This window comes from Pseudorasbora parva, chromosome 5 (assembly GCF_024679245.1).
Source record: "Pseudorasbora parva isolate DD20220531a chromosome 5, ASM2467924v1, whole genome shotgun sequence".
Lineage (NCBI taxonomy): Eukaryota > Metazoa > Chordata > Actinopteri > Cypriniformes > Gobionidae > Pseudorasbora > Pseudorasbora parva.
This window is the reverse complement of record NC_090176.1, coordinates 1990770-2013410: the sequence shown is the minus strand read 5'-3', so window position 1 is coordinate 2013410 and position 22641 is coordinate 1990770. Positions and strand designations below refer to the sequence as shown.

The following is a 22641-nucleotide window of genomic DNA, read 5'->3' as shown; positions in this document are numbered from 1 at the left end:
AAAACACCACACAACAACAACAATTTGAGCTGGCCTCCAAAAGGAGGCTGCTAATACTACCAGTTACCATATCCTCTTGGCTTAACTCCGTTCCACTGACTTAACTCCATTCCGAACTGTTGTGATAGAATATTGCACAAACTGCATTTCTCTTATTTACAAGAAGATGATTAATACTAGAGATATAAAGAACGTATCTCTTAAATGTATTAAGTTACTGTTAACCGACTTTATCTTCAGATACGAGGTGTCATAATCAGTTAGCAATCAGATAGAGTCCGAATGATAAAAGTTTAACTCACCACGCATTAATCAGCAAGATACTAAAGGTATCGCTTGCATTAGGGTTTCAGAGTGTCTCTAACGAACTCCATAGCCTGCTTTGGATCTTTGAAACTCCGTCTCACCCCATCTTTCGCGGTGACTCTCAACTCTGCGGGATAGAACAGACCGTAGCGCACACCCTCACATCGTCTGAGTAGTCCACGCACCTCATTGAAGGCAGATCGCTGCTTCACAACCTTTTGGGTATAATCAGGCTGGAGGTGTATTTTGTCTCCGTCCGGTGTGACAATTTCCCTTCTTTGCATGGCTTTCTTAATCAATGATTCCTTCTCCTGAAAGTAGTGAAATTTCACTATGATTGCCCTTGCTGGTTGATCGTCTCCTGGTCTCAATCTCAAGGTTCTGTGTGCGCGATCTATTACAGGGGCCTTGTCCAGCTGTAACGAGTCCTTTAATAGCTCGGATATGAAGTCGGGAATATGCTTTCCCTCCTCCCGTCTCTCCTTCACTCCCGTGATGCGTAGATTACAGCGGCGCGATCTAGCCTCAAGATCCTCATTTTTTGCTTCCAATGCAACGACGTCTTGTTTAAGTTTCGCCACCTCTCGTTGCAGAGTACTCACGTCATCCGAGTGACCGCTTTCTGCTTCTTCCAGCGAGAGCACTCGCGTCTCAATTGTGGTCATTCTCGCGGCTGCTAGGCCCAACGCGGTCCCAAACTCCTCTTTTAGTTGCTCACATTGCGTCTTTATTGCCGCGGCCTGGATTTCAGCTTTTTCGTCTATTTTCAACAGTAGCTCCGTTTTAAGCATTCGTATCTCTCTGAGAATAATCTCTTGGCTAGTTTCCATTCTGTTTTCGGCTACTTCCATCGTCGTATTTTCCGCCATCTTATCTGGTTTGCTGCGAGTACCTGGCATATTCAATAAACCTCTAAATTAGGCGGTTGTTTACTCGAACTTTACTTTGCAGGGTCTCTTCTCTTTTAACTATATTAAATCAAAATGAGCTGGTCGAGAATGCATTTGTTTTTTAACTAGTTAAATACAGTTCTGTATGGAGACAAGTCCAACACGTCTTCACATGTTGCCGTCCAAACCGGAAGCCTCCCTAATTAACATGAAAAAGAAAACATAAAAAAAGGATGAATACACAATTAAACCCAAGCTGCTTCAGTCCCATAAATGCTCATATCATAAAATTACAATGGAAATGTTTTTATATTTGACACATTTGTGTCCGAATAAGACAAATAATAAGGCAAATAGCAGTCAATTATTTGTTTTGCCCTTTTTAGGGTTTAAAAGGAAGAAAACAATTAGATAAGTTGTATTTTATTTTATATAACGAGCTAATACTGCCTCCGAGCGCCCTGAACACACGCGACAAAAATGTAACAAAATCCACAGGTTTGTGAATGAAATGAGGATTTATGATATCTATAAAAGCTGCTCGTTTCTTGTCCTGTTTTGTTGATTGCATTATATGAGCTTCATGATTTAGTGATTATTTGTGACGTGTGTGTGTGTGTGTGTGTGTGTGTGTGTGTGTTCTGCTTCCAGTGCTGCACACAATCCCTGCTCCTGCCAACCTTACAATAGTGTCCCATAACTTCCGGCACATCTTGCAGTGGAGTCCTGGGATCGGTTCTCCCCCAGGGACCGTCTTCAACATTAGACAGCGGTCAGTCTTCTCACAGAACAACACATGAGCCAGAAATACAGGCGCCGGGTACACAAAACACTGAGCAACACTCTATTAAAGCCTTCATGTGCAGTGCATTACACAGTTATTCATAATGCACATTAGGATGCATTATATATTATCAGCGTCACACCCCTACCATCAGATAACACACCATGTACAGATAATTATGCTGTGCGTTTTAAGACCTAATGCAGGGATATGCTCGTCTTTTTCAACTGTATAAAGTTCTCTTAAGGCATATACAGACTATGTCTGAGGATACTCTAAAGATGGACATGTTGACATAAGCCCCGTTTCCACCAAAATTACCCGAAAATTAATTTGTACCAGGAACTTTTTTACAGGAACTTTTGTCCCCCCAGACCTGCAGCTGTCTGCGTTTCCACCGCGATCTAAAGTTCGAGAAGATTAGGCAGATTAGTCCGGTGATGGAGGACTGCGCGCGACTGCTCCTCCCAGCCAGTGACGGACAGTAATCATTTTTTGCACGACCGGTACATTTTTTGTACCGATTGAAAGATTTAGTGAACTGTTTACATGAGACGTTATCTAAACCGATCTGGTGTTCACATGTGATGGCTTTCAATCGCAATCATTTTGTCACATGCAGTTTTTCTGCCGCATCAAAAATGTCAACGCTGTTTTCTCCAGCAGCTGGAGTGTGTTGACTGTAGCCATAGCAACTCTTAACGGCCACCAGGACAGTATTATTTATAGCTATTTGTTGTAAAGTGTAATAATCATCTCAGAAAAAAAAATCTTCTGTCAGGCACAGTTAAAGTAAAAACTGCCCGGGGCAATATACGTTGTGTCATTACTCCAACATTATCTTCATAACTAAAACGAAATAAAAAGTTTACCCCTCAGAAAAATGAGCTTTCCTCTCTTGTCAACATGAGCGCGGCGCGCGCCGTCACGTCATGTAAGGACGCACACTTATAGTAATCGGTCAGGTCGTTTACATGGTGAAAAATAGATTGTAAAAAAATGAATAACGAGTATGGAAGAGATTCAAGCTGTGCTGCTTTTGCTGGTTATGTATAGGTTTACTAAAGAGGAAATTAACAACGACAGAAAAGAGCACTAATATGCAGATTCAGCAGCATATTCAGAAAGCTTGTAAAGCTCGATTTAAAATGACAATGTATATTATTATCAGCTATTACGGACATTGCACGTGAGATGGCTGAGACGAACGCGCGCCATCAGACAGAGAGCAAGACTGATATTTACTGAACGCAGAACGAACCTCGCAGAAGACTTTTAAAAATGCCCGTTGAAATAAAATGCTGCGTGAGCTAAACCAATCAGCATGTTCAGCGCCCAAGTCCCGGCCTCGAAAGTTCCTGAACTTTGAGAAAGTACTACCTCGCGAGCAGGGCCGTTTGGAGGGGGAAATATTTACCCGGAGCTTCATTTAGACCCTGGTTCCTGCGGTCAAAACACACCGAGTACCACCCAAAGTTCCTGGTTCCTGGGTAAAGTTCCTGTGGTGGAAACGGGGCTATACTTCTTGTGTGAGTTTGTCTGTTTAAGCGCAAGACTTGAAAGCGAACTCAATATTTGCGCTCTTTCGGATGAGTGCACAGACAGATCTTCTCATTCGTGTCTTCTGGCTCTACGCCCGGGTGATGTCGGTGAAAACGACCGCTCATATTCGAACATACGACAGCACTCGCATGCACTAAACAAAGTTTACAAAGAGGTAAAACAGTAGCTATTTTTATTTTAAAGCGAGTGGCCGCCACACCTCAAAATCACCGCATTTGGCTGGTGGCGGTGCTAATTTCCATCCCTGATTATAGGTAATCAAAATTTGTGAATATTTGCTTTCCTTATCAGATAATAAACGCACCCCATACAATCAAGACATAAATATATTCTCTATTAAATGTATTTGTTGTCATTTCTACAGCTGGACTACATATATCAGAGTATTAGACGTCGCCCCATCAGTCAAATCGCGGTAAAGGCGTATCATGAGTAAATGAACACACTGTGGCGCTTCGCTCTGAAACACACACTGCAAGGGTTTATTTAGTTAACGACATTGCAGCATTTGTGATTTGATCGTTGCAGTTAGACATATCACAATATTTATTATATTTTAATGTGTATTGTGCAAATATGGGAGTGTCCTTGCATTGTCAGTTTCAGAGATCTCGCATTGAGTGTCATGATTCAGTGTGCCAAGCTCTCAGGCATTTCCAAACTCAGGAACGTTTCCTGAACACACTGTCAAATGTACCGGCCTTATCTTTTATCTTTTAAAGTATCTTTTAAACTTTTGTCACTATCACATAAATCCAAAGCAGCTTTCCTCAGTGCAAACTCACAATTTCTTACACACTGATTTTCTTACTTAGCATTTTTGTCTTGTTTCTAGTCAAAATATACAAACATTCTTACATTAAGAAACATTTACTAGACAAGTACTAATTATTTTTTTGTTTTGGGAAAATAACTCAAAATGAAGAGAGTTTCTGCTCAAAATAAGATAAATAATCTGCCAATGGGGTGAGAGAAATAATCTTAATTCAAACAAAACGAGATTATTTTTCTCACCCCATTGGCTGATTATTTATCTTATTTTAAGCAAAAACTCTCTTCATTTTGAGTTATTTTTCCCCAAAACAAGACAATTACTTTTGCTTGTCTAGTAAATACTTCTTGTTTTAAGAATTTCTAGATGTTTGGACGAGAAACAAGACAAAAATACTGAGTAAGAAAGGCATTTTTTGCAGCGCACTTCGTCCTATTGTTCATGTATTATTTTCACAGCTGCAGAAACAGTAGCAGAAATTCATCAACACCGTTGCTGAAAATCAGAAATACAACAGTAGACGTCTCTCAAACCATGGACATCTATGATTCATGCACTTTCACTGTTTGGGCATCGCAGGACAGAAAAAAATCGGAGAAAGTTACAAGAAATATAACCCCGTATGAATACAGTAAGTACTTTAACATCTGCCAGTGACGGTTGTCATATTTGCATCGAGCTATTAGTCTTTTAAAGCGGCTTTGATTTGCTTTGTTTAGCAATCCTAGGTCCACCCATTGTAGTTCTGTCTGGCTGTGGAGGCTGTCTGAACATATCCATCTCTCTGCCCTTTGAAACAACGATGACAAATGAACTGCGGCAGTTTTATAATTCTCTGTCCTTCAATATAAGTTGGAAGAAAGCTGAAAAGAATGAGGTGAGTGTTTATTTCCATCTGCTTAGAGTTCGATTTAATTTCAGGCTTGACTAAGTTCACAGTATTTTCACTGATCCCTCTCGTCATGAAGCCTCTCCTGTTGTCTCGTGCTGTGAGGTGTAATAAATGGGTGAATCTCATGAAAAACAAGTCTTATTTCTCCACCAAATAATGTTACGCTGTAAGCCAAAGGGGGTCAGCTGACAAAGACGTGTGTGAATCACTTGCACTTGTTCATCTCAAGCACTTTTTTTCTTTGTCCATTCATGTTATCTTTCTGTTAAGTTCGGTCAGCATCCTAATCACTGCATTTGATCCAGTGTTTGCAAATGTAGCTTCTTTTTTTTTTATTCACCTGAATTATTAGATTTTAGTAGACTAATACTGAAACGAGTTTAGTTCAATTGTAGTGCATTAACTGAGCATTTAATCGGGACATAACTGACTGTTACTCGAATACACTTGAGTGCAATTGACCGTTCACGCGCATTAAGGGCGCTTTCACACCTGCCTTGTTTGGTCCGGATCTTCGCACTTTTCAGTTTGGTACGAACCAAAATTACAGCTGTGAAACCTCCCTCGGACCGCGGTCCGGACTAGGGATGTCAATTTTCACAAATTCCCATGATCGATCGTCGTTTAAATTAACGATCAGTTAATCGATTAATCGTTAACCATAATAGTGAAATATGCGTCTACAGCAGTGGCTTATAGCCGACAACATGACAGGATGTGCAATGCTGCTCAAAACGCCATGTTCTTCACCAAATGAATGAGAAGGATTTTTTTTATCTAAACAAAGGGCTATGGGCTTGTAAAACTAGTCGATGTTATTTAAAATTTAATTAAATGACTTATTTAATAACCAAATATAACCAGTAGGCCTAATAGCCTACAACACGAACGCCGCCTCAGATCTGTTATTCAGAATGTGTGGACGCTCTTCCAAGAACAACGCGCTGAAACATCACCTAAACCCAATTAATTCAAACGATTTATTAAAATATTCTTTTCATTAATGTTATGTAATGTGAGCGTCCCAATCATAGTTATTATTAGTCGTGCGTTGCTGTTTGAACTGCGCGAGCTGAAGCGGATGCGCTGAATCAACACTGGTAAGTTACACTGAAACTTTGCTAGCGCGTTATTTAACTCAACAAAAAGCTTCCTAAATGAGATTAATCAGATTTATATAAAGTTAACAAAATATTACAAATTATATATCTTCACAAAATGATGTCAATGCACAAGTGAACTTGAAGTTGCTGATATTCATATTCAGAATGGGAGACGCGCTCGTCCTGGAACAACGCTCTGAACACGGCACCTAAACCCAATGACTTTACAACCATTTATTAAAATAGTGTTCTCATTTATGTAATGTAATATGACAATCCCAATCATCGTTATTATGCATTGCTCTGTATGCACTAAAGCCGAAGCACTGAATGAAAACCGGTGGCCATCACTGACTGAAGCCACTTGCTGCGTTTTATTTCACTAAAAGAAACGCATCCTATTTGGTTGATCACATATTACAAAATAAATGTAATATTACAAATTACTTCAGCACAATCTGATGCGAATGCAGAAGTGAACTTAAACTAAGTTACATGCGCGAGTCATAATGCGCGACTCATGTTGTGCATGCGCTCTTCCTGGATCAATGCAATGAAACACACGGCAAATAAACCCAAATACTTAACAATCACAATGTTTTATTACAATAGTGTTCTCATTAATGTTGCGTAATATGACAGTCCCAATCATAGTCATTATTAGCTGTGCATTGCTGCTGCACGCTGAAGCTGATCACGCCACGCTTTTACTACCGCTCGCCTCTAACGTTAATTATTAACCAAATGCATCCTTATGAGATAAATCAGCTAAAGATAGGCCTGCACAAAACACAATATTACAACTTACATTTGCACAAAACAAAAGGCTGCGACTGCACATGCAAGCGTGCAGTCATGATGGAGTAACTCCAGCTGTAAAATGGTCCCAAACAGAACTCGGCCACGCTCGCTTCATTTTTCCTTCGGTTGAGCCACACGCACGCGCATGACCCTGCTTAATCAATAAGTCTTATCGATCAAATGTCTTATCGACAATTAATCGATCATCGATTAATCGTTGACATCCCTAGTCCGGACCAAACAGACGAAATTTGGTCCGACGAAAAGAGGTCGTCTCGGTCCAAACTGAACAAAGGTTGGGTTCGTTTCTTGTGTGAAAGCATTTTCTGTATAGTTCAGACTCTCAGAGCATTTACAGGAAGTTCTGGTGTAGGATTAGTGAAAACACAGGTTAAACTCCCAGCACACTCAGTGATGGAGCGTAGCGTTTTAAACAGAACCGCTCAGTCCGCTCGCGGGAACAGCCTGCTCTGCTTGACTATTTATTTTCCAGCTTTATAATGTATATCATGTCTGTGAGAAGTAGCCGTATGCTGAGTTTCGGTTCATTTATGAGACCGCTCCAGTTCATGTGCAGCGCAAATGATCACTCCGTCACGGTTTGTCTGCTATATTATTTATTAAAACTTATTTATTAAATCCAGGCAAATGATGAAACATTTATTAAAATTAAGATACAAAATACAAAGCTTTCTACAAAACAAAACTTACTGAAGTGGTCAAAATCATTTCTGACCTGATGTGTTTGACATATTGCACATCTGTGCGCGTTTCATAATCAGTATAGCTTAGATGAAATTTAATAATAACATTATAATATTTAAAGGTCCCATGGCATGACATTTTTATTTTATGAGGTTTTTCAACATTACTATGAGTTCCCCTAGCCTGAATGTTGTCCCCAAGTCCCTAGAAATTTTGATCAGTATAAACCGAGTTCAGGCTGTCTTTCTCTGCCCAATGACAACTCAAAACCCGCCCAAATGGAATGAAAACTAGCCAACCTAATGTATTGTTTTTAAAAAAAAGTCTCTTCTGCTCACCAAGGCTGCATTTATTTGATCAAAAATACAGCTAAACAGTATTATTGTGAAATATTTGTACATAAAATAAATAACTATTAAAAATAACTTTTTTTTTTATATAATCTAAAATGCAATTTATTTATGTGATTCAAAACTGAATTTTCAGCTGAATTATTCCAGTCTTCAGTGCCACATGATCCTTCAGAAATCATTGTAATATGATGATTTGCTCCTCAAGAATTATTTATTATTATCAATGTTGAAAACAGTTTTTTTTCAGGATTATTTAATTAATAGAAAGTTCAAAAGAACAGCATTTATCTGAAATATAAAGCTTTTTCAACTTTATAAATGTCTATACCGTCACTTAATTAATTTTTAAGGCATCCTTGCTGAATAAATGTATTCCTTTCTTTGTTTACCCACCCCTACCCCCGGTATACAATGTTACTAAAGTTTTCTATTTCAGATGAATACTGTTTTGTTTTTGTTTATTACTTTCTATTAATTAAATAATCCTAAAAGTGTTTTAACATTGATAATAACCATATGTTTGTTGAGGAGGAAATAATTATATTATAATGATTTCTGAAGGATCATGTGACACTGAAGACTGGAGTAATGATGCTGAAAACACAGCTTTAAATCACAGAATAAATTACACTTTACTATATTCAAATAGAAAACAGTTTCTTTATATTTTAATAATATTTCACAATATTACAGTCAACATTACTTTTTTATTTTTAATAAAATAAATGGAGCTTTGTTGAAGATACTTATTTCAAAAACAATCAAAATAGTCGATTCCAAAATTGTGTGTGTGTGTGTGTACAGTTTACAATCTCAGGGCTGTCATCATTTAGACATATGCTAGTCTCTTCCCCACCCTTCTCATGTGGTGCTGAATAGATTTCAGCAGTAAAGAGAGAAAGCATCCGTGGTGATGGTTTTTCTCCGTTTACCTGACATTTTATAGTGCTGCTTGTTCATCCACGGACAACCGAACCGATGCTTTAACCACCAATTGTGCGGGAAAACCGCGACCCTGGCAACTATGAGCCAGTGACTAAAACCAACAACTTCACTCGTTTCTGTTAGCAGCATGAAACAAATCTGTTACTAAAATGATTAAACTACAGAGAGCGATCAAAGAACACTCTTTATAATGTTCGGATCGGTCAATCACCCGTTTGAATGACGCTGCTCATCATGCTCAACAGAAGCTCTTACTGTATTCATGTCGATGTCATGTTTGTTGTTAGCTGTGGTGAAAGCATTTTGTGAGAGAAATAACGTTGCAAAGTTCACTCGTTTATTCAGAGCTCTCAGAGACAAACAAAATAAACTTGCGCTCTCAAAAACTCTGTACAATAACACAACCTCAGCAATCTTTCCCCAGCTCCGTTTCTCTCTCTCTCTCTCTCTCTCTCTCTCTCTCTCTCTCTCTCTCTCTCTCTCTGGCAGCGCTGCAGCTGCTCAAGCTCTTGCCTGACTAAACCACGCCCCCTCCACACGTTATCTAATTTCAAATGTAAAGATGTCAGCCAATCACAGCAGTGGGTGTTTTCACTGAAGACTCACAGCAGACACGCCTCTTGAAACAGAGCATTCCAAACAGAGGACTAAAATGAGTATAGAAAAAATGCCTTTTATTTCTAAATTGACATTTTTTGGTGTAAAAACCATACTAACAATATAAGCAGACCCCAAGACACATTATAAAACAACCCACGACATGGGACCTTTAAACATGACTATGAAAGAAAATACATTGTTAAATGGCTAAAGTAGCCTAAGCCCCGTTTCCACCAAAATTACCCGGAACAATTTGTACCAGGAACTTTTTTACAGGAACTTTTCTCCCCCCCAGACCTGCAGCTGTCTGCGTTTCGACCGCGATAAAGTTCCGAGAAGATTAGGCAGATTAGTCCGGTGATGTAGGACTGCACGCGACTGCTCCTCCAAATCAGTGAAGGACAGTAATAATTTTTAAGTGTACCGATTGAAAGGACTGTTTACATGAGACGTTATCTAAACCGATCTGGTGTTTACATGTGATGACTTTCAATCGCAATCATTTTGTCACGTGCAGTGTGTCTGCCGCACCAAAAATGTCAACGCTGTTTTCTCCAGCAGCTGGAGTGTGTTTACTGTAGCCATAGCAACTCTTAACGGCCACCAGGACTAATACATTATTATTTATAGCTATTTGTTGTAAAGTGTAATAATCATCTCAGAAAAAAAAAATCTTCTGTCAGGCGCAGTTAAAGTAAAAACTGCCTGGGGCAATATACGCTTAGTTATTACTCCAACATCTTCATAACTTACGAAATAAAAAGTTTACCCCTCAGAAAAATGTACTTTCCTCTCTTGTCAACATGAGCGCGGCGCGCGCCGTCACGTCATGTAAGGACACACACTTAAAGTAATCGGTCAGGTCGTTTACATGGTGAAAAAAAAAAAATAACGAGTATGGAAGAGATTCAAGCTGTGCTGCTTTTGCTGGTTATGTATAGGTTTACTAAAGAGGTAATTAACAACGACAGAAAAGAGCACTAATATGCAGATTCAGCAGCATGCAGCATATTCAGAAAGCTTGTAAAGCTAGATTTAAAATGACAATGTATATTATTATCAGCTATTACGGACATTGAACGTGAGATGGCTGAGACGAACGCGCGCCACCAGACAGAGAGCAAGACTGATATTTACTGAACGCAGAACGAACCTCGCAAAAGACTTTTAAAAATGCCGGTTGAACTGCGTGAGCTCAACCAATCAGCATGTTCAGCACCCAAGTCCCGCCCTCGAAAGTTCCTGAACTTTGAAAAAGTACTACCTCGCGAGCAGGGCCGTTTGGAGGGGGAAATATTTACCCGGAACTTCATTTATACCCTGGTTCCTGCAGTCTAAACACACGAAGTACCACCCAAAGTTCCTGGTTCCTGGGTAAAGTTCCTGTGGTGGAAACGGGGCTCTAGTCTTCTCCTCCTTTCCTGTCGGCGCTGATAATGCACAACGAGGACGTTCATTTGGTGGATTTGCCTCGAGTATAGTTGGTGATGCAGATAGTAATGCCATAATAACAGTTAGGGCTGGGACGGTATGGATTTTTTTTTTACCGAGGTTGAAAAGCAAGAAATTCCTGGTTTAAAAAAAACGGGTTTTAAATAAAACCGGGTTTAAAAGCGGTAAACCGCTTTTAAACCCATGATATACAAAAAAGGGAAAAAAAGACGTGCAACAAGCGTGGCGCCGCGCCCCCTCTTGCGCGTCTTGCTGTGAGTGCCACACACACATTAATCTTCTTCTATAGTTTGCTCTGTGAATTAAATTGAGAGTATAACTAATGCATATATGCTATTTTAGATACTGTGCTGTATTCCAGATATATATAGCCTACATTATACAATAATAAACGCGCAAACATCCATTTCATAAGCATATGAAATCCGTGACTCCGTCAGTGTAACAACACATAGGCTACAGCCTGTAAAACATTTAAATGATTAGAAGTAAATAATGGTAATCTTAAGAATATAAGAAAATTAAATATTAGTTTTATAGCCTATTGCCCCGCAAAGATGCGTCATGCCGGTCTGCATAAATGTGTCTGAATGTGGGACACGAGCTGGAGACACCGTCTCGAATATCTTCGTCTTCATGTTTTCTCCTGATGAAGCGACACTTGTTGTAAAACGCCCGAAGAGAGAATTTTATCTTCCACAGGGTCAAGACATTTAGGCTGTTCTTTATTCACTGCTGGTGAAAACGAAAGTAAAACCGCTGGGTGCCCGTGAACTGCGCTATTCAAATAAACTTGACGCGTCTCAAGTCTAATAACAAGCACAAACTGTGTTAAATAATATTTCGTCCTACAGTGTTTTCTACTTTACCACAGTAAAAGATGTGAACGGGTGTAATAGACAAAAACGGACTAACGTTAGGCGGCTTAGGCCTATTGTTAAAATTCACGGAAATGGGAATATCGGATGAGCAGATTGCAAAACAGAATTAAAAAGCTGGCAAATCTTAAATCGGGCTCAGCTCCCTCTCTCATTCGGCATGAATCCAGAGCCTGTTTTCATGCTGCGATGTAACATCTGCAAATCTGTTTCCCTTAAAAGCTTTGTGCTTCACCCCTGTGGTAAAAATCACGTAAAACCGCGTTTGCATAAAAAACACTGGGTCAATATTATAGTTCGAAATTATAGTTAAGCAGAAAATAGTATGAAAGGAGATATTAAAATGAAAAGTGCACAACTCCTCCTAAGTGAAAGCAAGCACATTTTTCCCCTCAGGTGCAAACTAACGCGGATGAGCCCTTATTCGGGTTAGTAAAATAACAAAATGTAGTTTTTAAGTAGAAAATATATTTATGTAAAGAGATAAAATACAGAGTAGCCTATAGTAACATATATTTTTATACAAATAAAAAAAATTCACGATAAAGTGAACATAAAGTGAAACCCCTTTTTTTTTCTTGCGGTGATGGCGGTGACGATCTTAGACCCGCGGTAGGCATCACGTGACCGCGGTGGCCTATTAACAGTATTGGCAACGATGCGTCTGTTCATTCATTCTTGTCAAAGTTAGCCGCTGAATTGACAACACACTGACGTCAGACGCACGTCCGCTAACAAACCAATCCATGTTAAGATGCAGCCCACATAGATGATGACGACAGGACGCCAGTGGGAGTGTAAAGCTCTTTAGTGCGCTCGCAGAACTACAGTGTGAAAGCAAACCAAAACTAACCAAATGGATCCAATATATCAAAACACGGCCTTTGGATTGGACCTTGGTGTGGACTTTCAGGTGTGAAAACGCCCTTAAATACACGAAACAGCTCAATTCACTTTTTTGTTTGTTTTTAAAACATCCATATCATTTTATTTTTATTTTGCATTTCTGTTTAGTTGTTATATCAGGTGAAGCTAAAGCTTCAAATAAGTTTCAGTTAACATGGATTTAATCTCAAGTAATGAATATGTTTTAATGGTTTTAGTGAACTATTATAACCCTGATCCTTAAACTGTTCTTAGTCTTTCCTCCTTATTATGAACTAAATGGGAATGGAATAAAAACAGTTTATTGTGTAACCAAAATAATTAGCAGGGAAAAAAACTTTATATAATGCGTGACTTTTAATTATAAACAAGCTCAAAAACACAGGGACTCTTATTTTGAAATGCCCTTCTTTTGCAGTTCAGATGAGGAGATAAAAAATGCATCGTTACAACCGTCTTAATCATATAACTATAAACATGGTACAGGTAACATTGTGAATATTCCTCAGCATTAGTTCACAAACATGACCTGTCATAAATGTGTGTTATTGATGGATTGAGCCGTTCTGAAGCGGAGAAGCTCAACAGCGCCATTGGCTTTTATTTAGTTGTCGTCTTGTTTTTTCAGTGAAAAAAAATGACGTTGGCAAAAATGATTTGTCAATTAAATGAACACTGCATTGATCCAGCATATATTTATTTAAACATTAATTTATTTAATCTGTATTAAAATATCACTTTCCTCAGAGATGGTCAAGCTCAGTTTGTGAATGCTTAGGCTATAATATATAAAAAAAATTATACTGTATCCTAAATTGTAGATAATTAATATATCATATGCTGAAGTATTTCTGGATTAAAAGAAAAAAAACAACAAGAACCGCACAGAACTGAAAACCGTGAGCCTGAACCCGTGACCCGAGCCGACCCGTGGGTTTGGTGAACCGCCGCCGCTAATCTGCTCCTAAAACACCATCATCCGCTGCCGTTTACATCTGTTTATTTATTGTTTTTGGCGCTTATTTAAATGCATTTTTTAAACAGACTGAGTCCGTGCTTTTATTGTGTTTGGCTGTTTTGTTCATTTATTGCGGTTATTTCAAATGTTTTCCATTTTTAGTGTTAAATGTCTTTAGAAATTAAAGTTTATTGATCTTTGAAAAAGGTGTACATGCATTTTTACGCCATTATCATTATTTTAGATGAAAATGGTCTCAGAACGACGATATTATCGTTTATCGCAATCATTTCTTGGCTAATTTATCGTCCAGCAAAATTTGTTATCGTGACAGGCCTAGGCCCAATTGAATATCTGCCTAGGAAATCGAGAAGGAATTAGGTGGGTTTTCTTTCTTTATTCACTTTTACGTGGAACATGCTAGCTGGCAACATAGGATTCCATTCATTATGCTAAGCTAAGCTAGCCAAACTAAAACTAAATGCACTGAGACAAAAATGCATTTGCTCACATATATCTAAATGTAGGAAAGAAGTTGAATAAGCCCTATTTCTAAAACGCTGGAGTGTTCCTTTAAGAAAACCAGGCAAAATATCTTCTGTCATTTTACTGATCTAGCAAATGCATCTTGATGAAGGATGTTTAGATATTTAGACTGGAAACAAGACAAATACACTAAGTAAGAAGAGCATGTTTTGCAGTGCTCACACTCTTGTAGATTGTGTTTAGTCACGTCAGCTGAATTTCTCGTCTCTTACTGTGGTCTTGTTAACCCTAGGTCGAGCATATCTCCATATCGAGTTCACACACACATCATGTGCTGAAGAACCTCCAGCCGGGTCACCAGTACTGTGTAAGCGTTCGTCCCCAAACCAGCACCAACCCCAACACTCGTCCTTCTGCTTGGCAGTGTGAATACACGAGTGAAGAGGAGCCAAGAGGAGGTGAGAAAATAACTTACATTAATAATGTTCAAAAAGTTGCCAGCCAGAGCCAGCATTTGGCCATTTTCACAGTGTTTATGGCATCCAGAATATTGTGTTGTATTTGTGAATATGCAATATATCAAAAGAAAGAACAGACCCTCTGCTTTTACACAAAAACATTTGGTAACACTTTATTTTAGGGTTCAGTTATTAACTATTTGCTTATTATCAAGCATATTACTATGATATTGTCTGTTTATTAGCACTTCTAAAGCTCATATTAATGCCTTATTCTGCATGAGCTTATTCTACATCCCTTAATCCGACCCAATACCTCTTAAACGCTACAAAAACTACCGTACTAACTATTAATAAGCAGTAAATTAGGAGTTTACTGAGGCAAAAGTCGTAGTTAATAGTGAATATGTGTTCCCCATACTAAAGTGTTACCAAACATTTTATTCTATTTTAATAAAAAAAGCAACATATTGCGCAAAAAGCTGAGAAAATAGCATTTTTGTCTTTAGCCCTATTGGGTGTTTTCATCATTTACAGCGGCTACTCTGAGATATTATCGCCGTCTGAATCCAGAATGTCAGTGTTTTTCTCACACCACCTGCGTAAAAATCCCCGGCCGAATTACCGACCGTTTTTAGACAAACATGTCTAAGGTCGTGTGGTGATTTAATTACTGTTCGAATCCACATCTCTGAGTTTTTCAATTAACTGTTTATGTCCTTTTTGACCCTGCAGGGCACCGTACGGCTGCGCTTCGCTGTAATTTGGTTGCATTTTAAAGTTCTAGACTTTTCTCACTGAAATGCTGGCCAGTATTTACAAGAGCGATATATTTAATCACTGCTCAAAACATAAAGAGAAGAAAAGCATGTAAACATTTGAAATGGGCCATTATTACGGCAGATTATATGTGTTAAAATAACCACAGCTTTATGATCACCTCATGTCAATAAGAGGCTGTGTTCACTTATTTCTGCTCATTTCCATGTGGAATAAAATGGCATACTTTATTATGAGATAAAATACAAGACAGAAAACCATTTTAACTATAATGTGTGTCTTTATATCTTCCTATTTTTATACAGATTTAGATAATTAAATAATAATTAGGATATTATTCTCTAATTATTCAGTACTCATGTCTCCATGACTCGACAATATTTTACTTACTAGTATAAAGCCTAATTTGACGGCTCTCTCATTAAGAGTTGTAAAAGATTAACATTTAATATGTATTTTAGATGACTAAAAGAACATGTAGATATGTGTCATTTAGTTTTAACTACACTGCAAAAAATGATTTTCTTATTTAGTATTTTGGTCTTGTTTCCTGACAATTTTAAATATCTAAATAAACAGCTCAACCTTGTTACCGTCAGTTCATTATAAATCACACTATTATCCTCTATCCATCACCATTTACACTGAATTAAAGGGTTAGTTCACCCAAAAATTCTGTCAATAATTACTCACCCTAATGTCGTTCCACACCCGTAAGACTTCCGTTCTCGCATTTTGGTGATTTGCTTGATATTTTGTTATTGGGTTTTTAATCCGCTTGTTTTGTCAGGCGAGTTAAATTCTCTTTCACTTACCCCTAAATATCACATATGCCATATGGGTGGCCGTGCACTCTTGTCCAGTAGAGCTACAGTATGCATATGGTTCTGTTGAATGTTTTCTGCTATAATGACTAAATGTAAGGTGTTTGTGTCTCTGCAGGGCTGTATTTAGTGGGTTGGTCACTGGGAGCAGCAGTGGCAGGTGTAGGTGTGCTGGTGCTAGTGTCGAGTCTGGTTTACACTCGGTCTCTATGTAAGCCGAAGAACCCTCTTCCTAAATCACTGGTAAGACCCTGTCTGCATTCAAATACAGCATGTGCTGTTCTTTATCAGGAATTTCTTATATATATATTTTTTCATTTTCATAATTAGTTTTTCCCGACCTTGTAGAAGTTTTGTTAAGAAATGTTAGTTGTGATTGGAATGAGTTGATTTCATCTATAAAGCAGCTCTGAAGAAAACAGCTCAGTTCAAACTATATTTGACTGACAAATTGGGATCTCATCTGAAAGCCCAATCACTTTTGAGTGGTAACAAAACAAGTGAATGAACATTGGCGAGTGAGATTTGCATTGCAAACATGGGTCTATAAGCAAGCGTGCAGCACTCACTAGTTAAGCTTCCGCCGTTCATCTGAATACTCGGCTCTGCTGTCATCGTTCCTCTTGGAACGAGGGATCAAGTTCTGGAAAGGGTTGTGTGACGGGATATTCAGCAATGGTCGTCTTCTAAGAGATCAAATTCACAACAGTGTGCAGCGACCTTTCCTTGTGCGCTTCAGCACTGAAAGAGCATTTCCCTAAAAGAGCAGGCGGATGGTGAGCGTCTTTTTAAAGAAGCCTCTCCATCCCTGCATTTCTGGATGCGACCGTTTTGGTTTCTTCAATCACCTTTTTTCTGGAGGTTGATGAAGAACTTTAAGCCTGACAAGCCAGAACCACATCAAGATGTTGGGTCTGGGAACTCACCATTGGCAGGGCTCAATCCTGCCAGGGATAAACGGTTGTCTTCCCTCTGCACGCGATAGGATAGCGCTACAACCAACCAGAGCTACAAAGAAGGTGAAGTGGAGCTAGTTGATAGATATTACTTTCGCCGTATCCTGTCGCAAAAACTCCAAACACATCTTCCCTTCTGAACAATGATTTCAGTGCCGTTCTTTTCTCAAAGAAAAGCTTAGTGACAAGTCTTCCAGAGTCGCGGCGAAAGCCGTTTAGAAATGCCGCCGTTCGCCAGTTTACAAGTAGCAAGCAACTCTGCCGTCATTATGTTAAGCCCGTCCACCGACTCTAGACATGATGTGATTGGCCTGAACAGAATTTGTTTTTTCCAGCTCACAATTCAACGGAGAGTTGCTAGACTACTCTGGCTGCAAATTAGATTTGCTGCCGCTAGGGTGCGTCTAGATTTCTAGGCTAAAGAACTTTGACAGTATGGAAGCAAATTAGTGCCAAATTCTGCTTCAAATGTTTTTCCTCTCTCACTACCCTCCACGGTGAGGCAGTCAGGGGTTTTGTAGGATTCCCTAGGTTGAATGTACAATTGCAGTGCATTTATCTCCGAAAGTGCTTCCGTCTAAATCCTGTGAGAAGATGGCAGCTTGGGCTGCTGGGGCTTACAGTGCCGCTGCCTCGGTGCTGCATGCAAGTCCATCAGGCCAAAGCACTCGTAATGCACAAGGATGGTTCTGAGCTGGGGTTAATACAAGAACTGCACACTGCGACTGACCTTGCCCACTGCCCACCTTGGTGGTCCAGAATCACCTTTTCTGGCTAAACCTTGCCGAGGTATGAGATGTCAAGTGTGCTTTCTTGATGCTCCCATCTCCCAAGATGGCCTCTTCGGTGATGCTGTTGAAAACTCGTTCTCGGCAGTCCAGAAGCATGCTAAGACAATCAAGAGCCTGGCATCTCAGTAAAACTAGCAGAAGTGTTAGGGGTAACTCGCTTTACGCACCACAGTAACAAGCACCTTCTTGTCGTCATGTGCATATGACGTTGCTTCCTTTTATCACGTGAGCAAACACACAACATGGATTGTGTTGGTAATACACACATTTACCTAGAGCTAAAAGAAGTGTTGTGCCTCTAGTAAGTGCTTTCGATCTTCTTTTTGCTTTAAATGGTATGCGGAAAACACTTACAACGCAACCGAAAGCTTCAAGTGCCTCCATGCATGCAAAACACGCCAAAAAAAGTACTTTTAAACAGGAAATTACGGAATTTTACCATACGTTTTTACAGCGGGTCTATTCGAACGGGATTAGTATTACCCGAGGTCATTTTTCCGGACCTATTTACAGAAGGTAAAAGTCTCCGTAATCTTTACTGAGATTGTCCGTAATGATTACCGAGATGGCACATTTGGACGGGACTAAAATCACAGAGAACCTCTGGAAATAATTACTTTACCCCCACCTCCCCATGTTAAACTAATCCCATCCGAATAGGGCTAATGCCTGCCTTGGTGGTCCAGAATCACCATTTTTGAGGTGTGTGATGTCAAGCGTGCTTTCTTGATGTTCCCATCTCGCAAGATGGCCTCTTCGGTGATGCTGTTGAGGACTTGTTCTCGGCAGTCCAGAAGCAGGCTGAGACAATCAAGAGCATGGCCTAACGTGACCTCTGCTACAGGGCCGTTGTAAGCTGCCACTCAGTCTACTCGTTGCCAAAGGTCGAGTGCTTCATTGTTCCCAAAATAAGGCTGTGGGTTATAGCCAATCTTGGATCTGCTTGTCTTGAATCAGGTCCTTCACAAGCTTTTGTTAAAAATACCAACACAGGAGTGCATCTTCAAGTGCGTTCTCCCCCAAGCGATCGACCTGAAGGACACATACTCGATCCTACCTCAACATAGACCGTCTCTCATTTTCAAGGGGCGGGCATATCAGTACAAGGTCCTCACCTTCAGTCTCTTTCTTGGTATGAAGTTGTACTTGGTCAACATGATGGCGTGTCTCACAAGAAAGCATGACAAATTCAAGCAGTTCAGCACTGACTGGACGAGTAGCAGAGCAGCAATTTCAGGCTCCTGGGACATATGTAATGCCGCTCGGATTGCTCTAGATGAGACCGCTTGCTAGGCCGGGTCCCTGAGATGGGCATGGCACACACCAGGTGGCAGTCACAGGCCTGTTGCCAAACTTTCAGGCTGGAGTTCCCCTAGAGAAAGTGTCTAGGCATGTTGTTGTCTCAACAGATGCCTCTAGCACAGGCTGTGGTGCTGTATGCAATGGACAGGACCTCGACTGCAGGGGCATATCAATTGCCTCATGTTGCTAGCGATACTGCTTGCTTTGCATCGGTTTTGACCATTGCTACAGGACAAGCAAATGCTGGTCCGGACGGACAATATATCAACCATCACGCTCCCATTGTATGACGCATCTCACTCGCCATCTCCTCTGGATTCAGAAGCGACTCAAGTCACTTCATTCCTGTCCAGGCGAGCTCAAACATGCAGCCGATTCTCTCACGACATTGCACACTCTTTTGGATGAGACGTTAAACCGAGGTCCTTGACTCTCCGTGGTCATTAAAAATCCCTTGGCACTTCTCCTAAAGAGTAGGGATGTAACCCTGATGTCCTGGCCAAATTCCCTCCATTGGCCCTTACCAATCATGGCCTCCTAATAATAAAGAGTGGATGCTGCACACAGGTGGTGTTTAAGGAGAGACCCCTGACAGTTGTAAAGCCTTTTGGTTGTACAGTAAGTAGCGCATATGAAAGCGCTATATAGATGCCTCATTCATTCATTCCTGGGAGAGTGGAGACTCAACCCCCATATGGTCCAGCTGATCTGGAGACACTTCGGTGACTCTCCGGACTCATCCCACTGCCAGTTGTTGTATTCCCAGACCAAGGGGACCTTTGGCACTTAGGCCCCGGGGCCCGCTGTGTAAGCATGTATGCGCTTCCCCCAGTGAGCCTGCTTCCAAAGACACTGTGCAAAATCAGGGAGGACGAGGAGCAGGTCTTGATGGTTGGGCCTTACTGGCCCACCTAGTCCTGGTTTTCAGACCCGGTGCTCCTCACGACAGCCCATCATTGGCAGATTCCCCTGAGGAAGGACCTGCTTTCTCAGGAACTGGGCACTATATAATAATAAGCAAATGTATATGTACATAATGAGACCCATACGTCAGGTCAAGTGTGTCCAATCTTTTGACTAGTTGAGATGGAGCCATGAGTTTGATTATCTCATATCTCATAATGATTGTTTAACACTTTCTCTCTGTTTTTCTCATTTAGAGTAACATCGTTCAAGCCCACTATCTGATCCATGAACAGACATTATATGACATTGTGTCATCAACCGAGGCTAAGTTAACTTGTGCATCTAAAAATTATCCCAGCAAAAACAACAAATCACCAAATGTGGGATATTCAGAGAACAGGCAACATGAGGAAAACTACGCCAACAAGGTCTGTTTGATGCCTGCTTCTTTAAACAATTACTGTTCATAAAGAACTACATCTATTAACTTAACAACGGCAAACTTAATTCCTTTATGCTCAATGTTAAATTTCTCTAGAAGTCAGGTTAGGCTTCTTTTTAAACGGCTTTTTATAAACTTCTACACTGCCACGATGAAACCTGCTTATTAAAAGTTCCTGTACTGTTGTTCTCACAGGCAGACACAGATGATGAGGAAGACTATGATGAAGAAGATAAAGGCAACTATATGGGTTGTGTAATTGATAACAGTGGTCCGGAAACTAATAAAAGCAAAGCGAAGGCTGTAGTTTCAACTTTGCCTCTTCATAACAGTTCTGGGATCGACCGTGCAAAGGAAGCAGCCGTAGAAGAAATCCACCATGATGAACTTGAGTGTAAAAATGATTTCATACCAGGAGTGTTTGAAGATAGAAACCAAAATCCTCATATAGAAACAAAGGGGAAAGAAGATGGTTCAGGGAACATCAACCTGTTTTCAGTCACGTTGAGGGCTCTGGGACCAGAGGAGGAAGAGGAAGAGGTGTGTAAACCCCTGCTAGTCAAATTAATCCCAGAGTTATCTACATCTGACACCTCTGCACCTGAGGAACAGCCAGAAGAAGAGATCCTCCAGGAAGCTAAAGAGATGGACATACAGACAGAAATGAAATCTGATGAGGAAGTGGACACAACGTCAGGATATATGGTGACCCATACAGGAAACATTTATGATGAACACAATAGGTCCTCATCGGAAGAGTTGGACTGTGACACGGACTATATAACCCGGTAAAGGACGGAATAATTATATATAGCCTTGTCTGGGGCTATCGTATAATTGTTATTACGGTTGCAAAATTTGTGTGTCTAAATCATGGAAATTATCAGAATGAGACAAAGACCCAATGATAACACTGGGAATGAATTGCAAGTCGATGAGCAAGAAATAGAAGAACATATGATTTCACTTTGTGAACGGATGTAGTGTGTGTATATATATAATGTAGATTTGTTATAATGTCCGAATGTAGATTTCAGGCAAAAACGTAGTGTCTTATTATGGAGCCCGCACATGACATGCAAGAAAAAAGAAGCTAATTGTTTGCAGAATGTACTAATTCGTTCCCTCGATTTATAAATCATGCAGACGGTTTAGCTTGCTAGTTTTGTCCTGCATGTCATGTGCGGAGCTGGCTAGTGTAATATCAAATGTGTGGTTTGCTTTGAGTGATGAGGTCCAGCGCGAACAGCCGTAGCTCGGCTAGTCTGATGTCTCTCTAGTGGATAAACATGAGATATGTCTTTTTGGTGTCTCTAATGGACAATCTTTGGTCTCATGAATGTATTAATTGTTCCAGAGGAAATTGTTTTGACTGAGAGAAAGTTTTTATAATTTTATATATTTTTTAATTTAAATGCCGTACTGTTGCACTGCCTTTATAGTCAAGTTTTGACAGATTTTTTTAAAATTGTATATTTCCAATTACAAATGTCTTGTATACTGCCTATCTTTGTACATTACTGTTGAATAAAGTTATTTTTCCTTAGTGGTTTGTGTGTTATTGTGTGGGGTTTTTTTTCAGCAACTTCACTGCAGGTTACATTGTTATGCACAAGGGGACCGTCTTTATGAGCGAGTTAAAAATACAGATTTATTCAGGAATTAAATGTTTTTTTTCTGAATGGATTCCTTAATCTAAAATGAAAATGTACTGGTCTTTAATTGCTTTATACAATGCGGTTTCTGTGATTGTCTAAAAGCATGTGACTGGCATTTTCCAGCCTAAAGTAAGGTCGAGCTGGCTGTTGT

At 39.8% G+C, this 22641-nt stretch overlaps 1 protein-coding gene across 1 annotated transcript in view; it reads left to right on the top strand.

The window, feature by feature from the left end:
• crfb1 (cytokine receptor family member b1) overlaps positions 1 to 21840 on the top strand; it is a 40103-nt gene extending 18263 nt beyond the window's left edge. The window contains exons 4-10 of the mRNA XM_067443012.1: positions 1848 to 1968; positions 4774 to 4946; positions 5035 to 5192; positions 14666 to 14831; positions 16554 to 16678; positions 20645 to 20818; positions 21028 to 21840. Of these exons, the coding sequence (XP_067299113.1) occupies positions 1848 to 1968; positions 4774 to 4946; positions 5035 to 5192; positions 14666 to 14831; positions 16554 to 16678; positions 20645 to 20818; positions 21028 to 21624 (1514 nt within the window). The 3' untranslated portion in view covers positions 21625 to 21840. The remainder of the gene's footprint in view (positions 1 to 1847; positions 1969 to 4773; positions 4947 to 5034; positions 5193 to 14665; positions 14832 to 16553; positions 16679 to 20644; positions 20819 to 21027) is intronic.
• Positions 21841 to 22641: the final 801 nt, after the last annotated feature.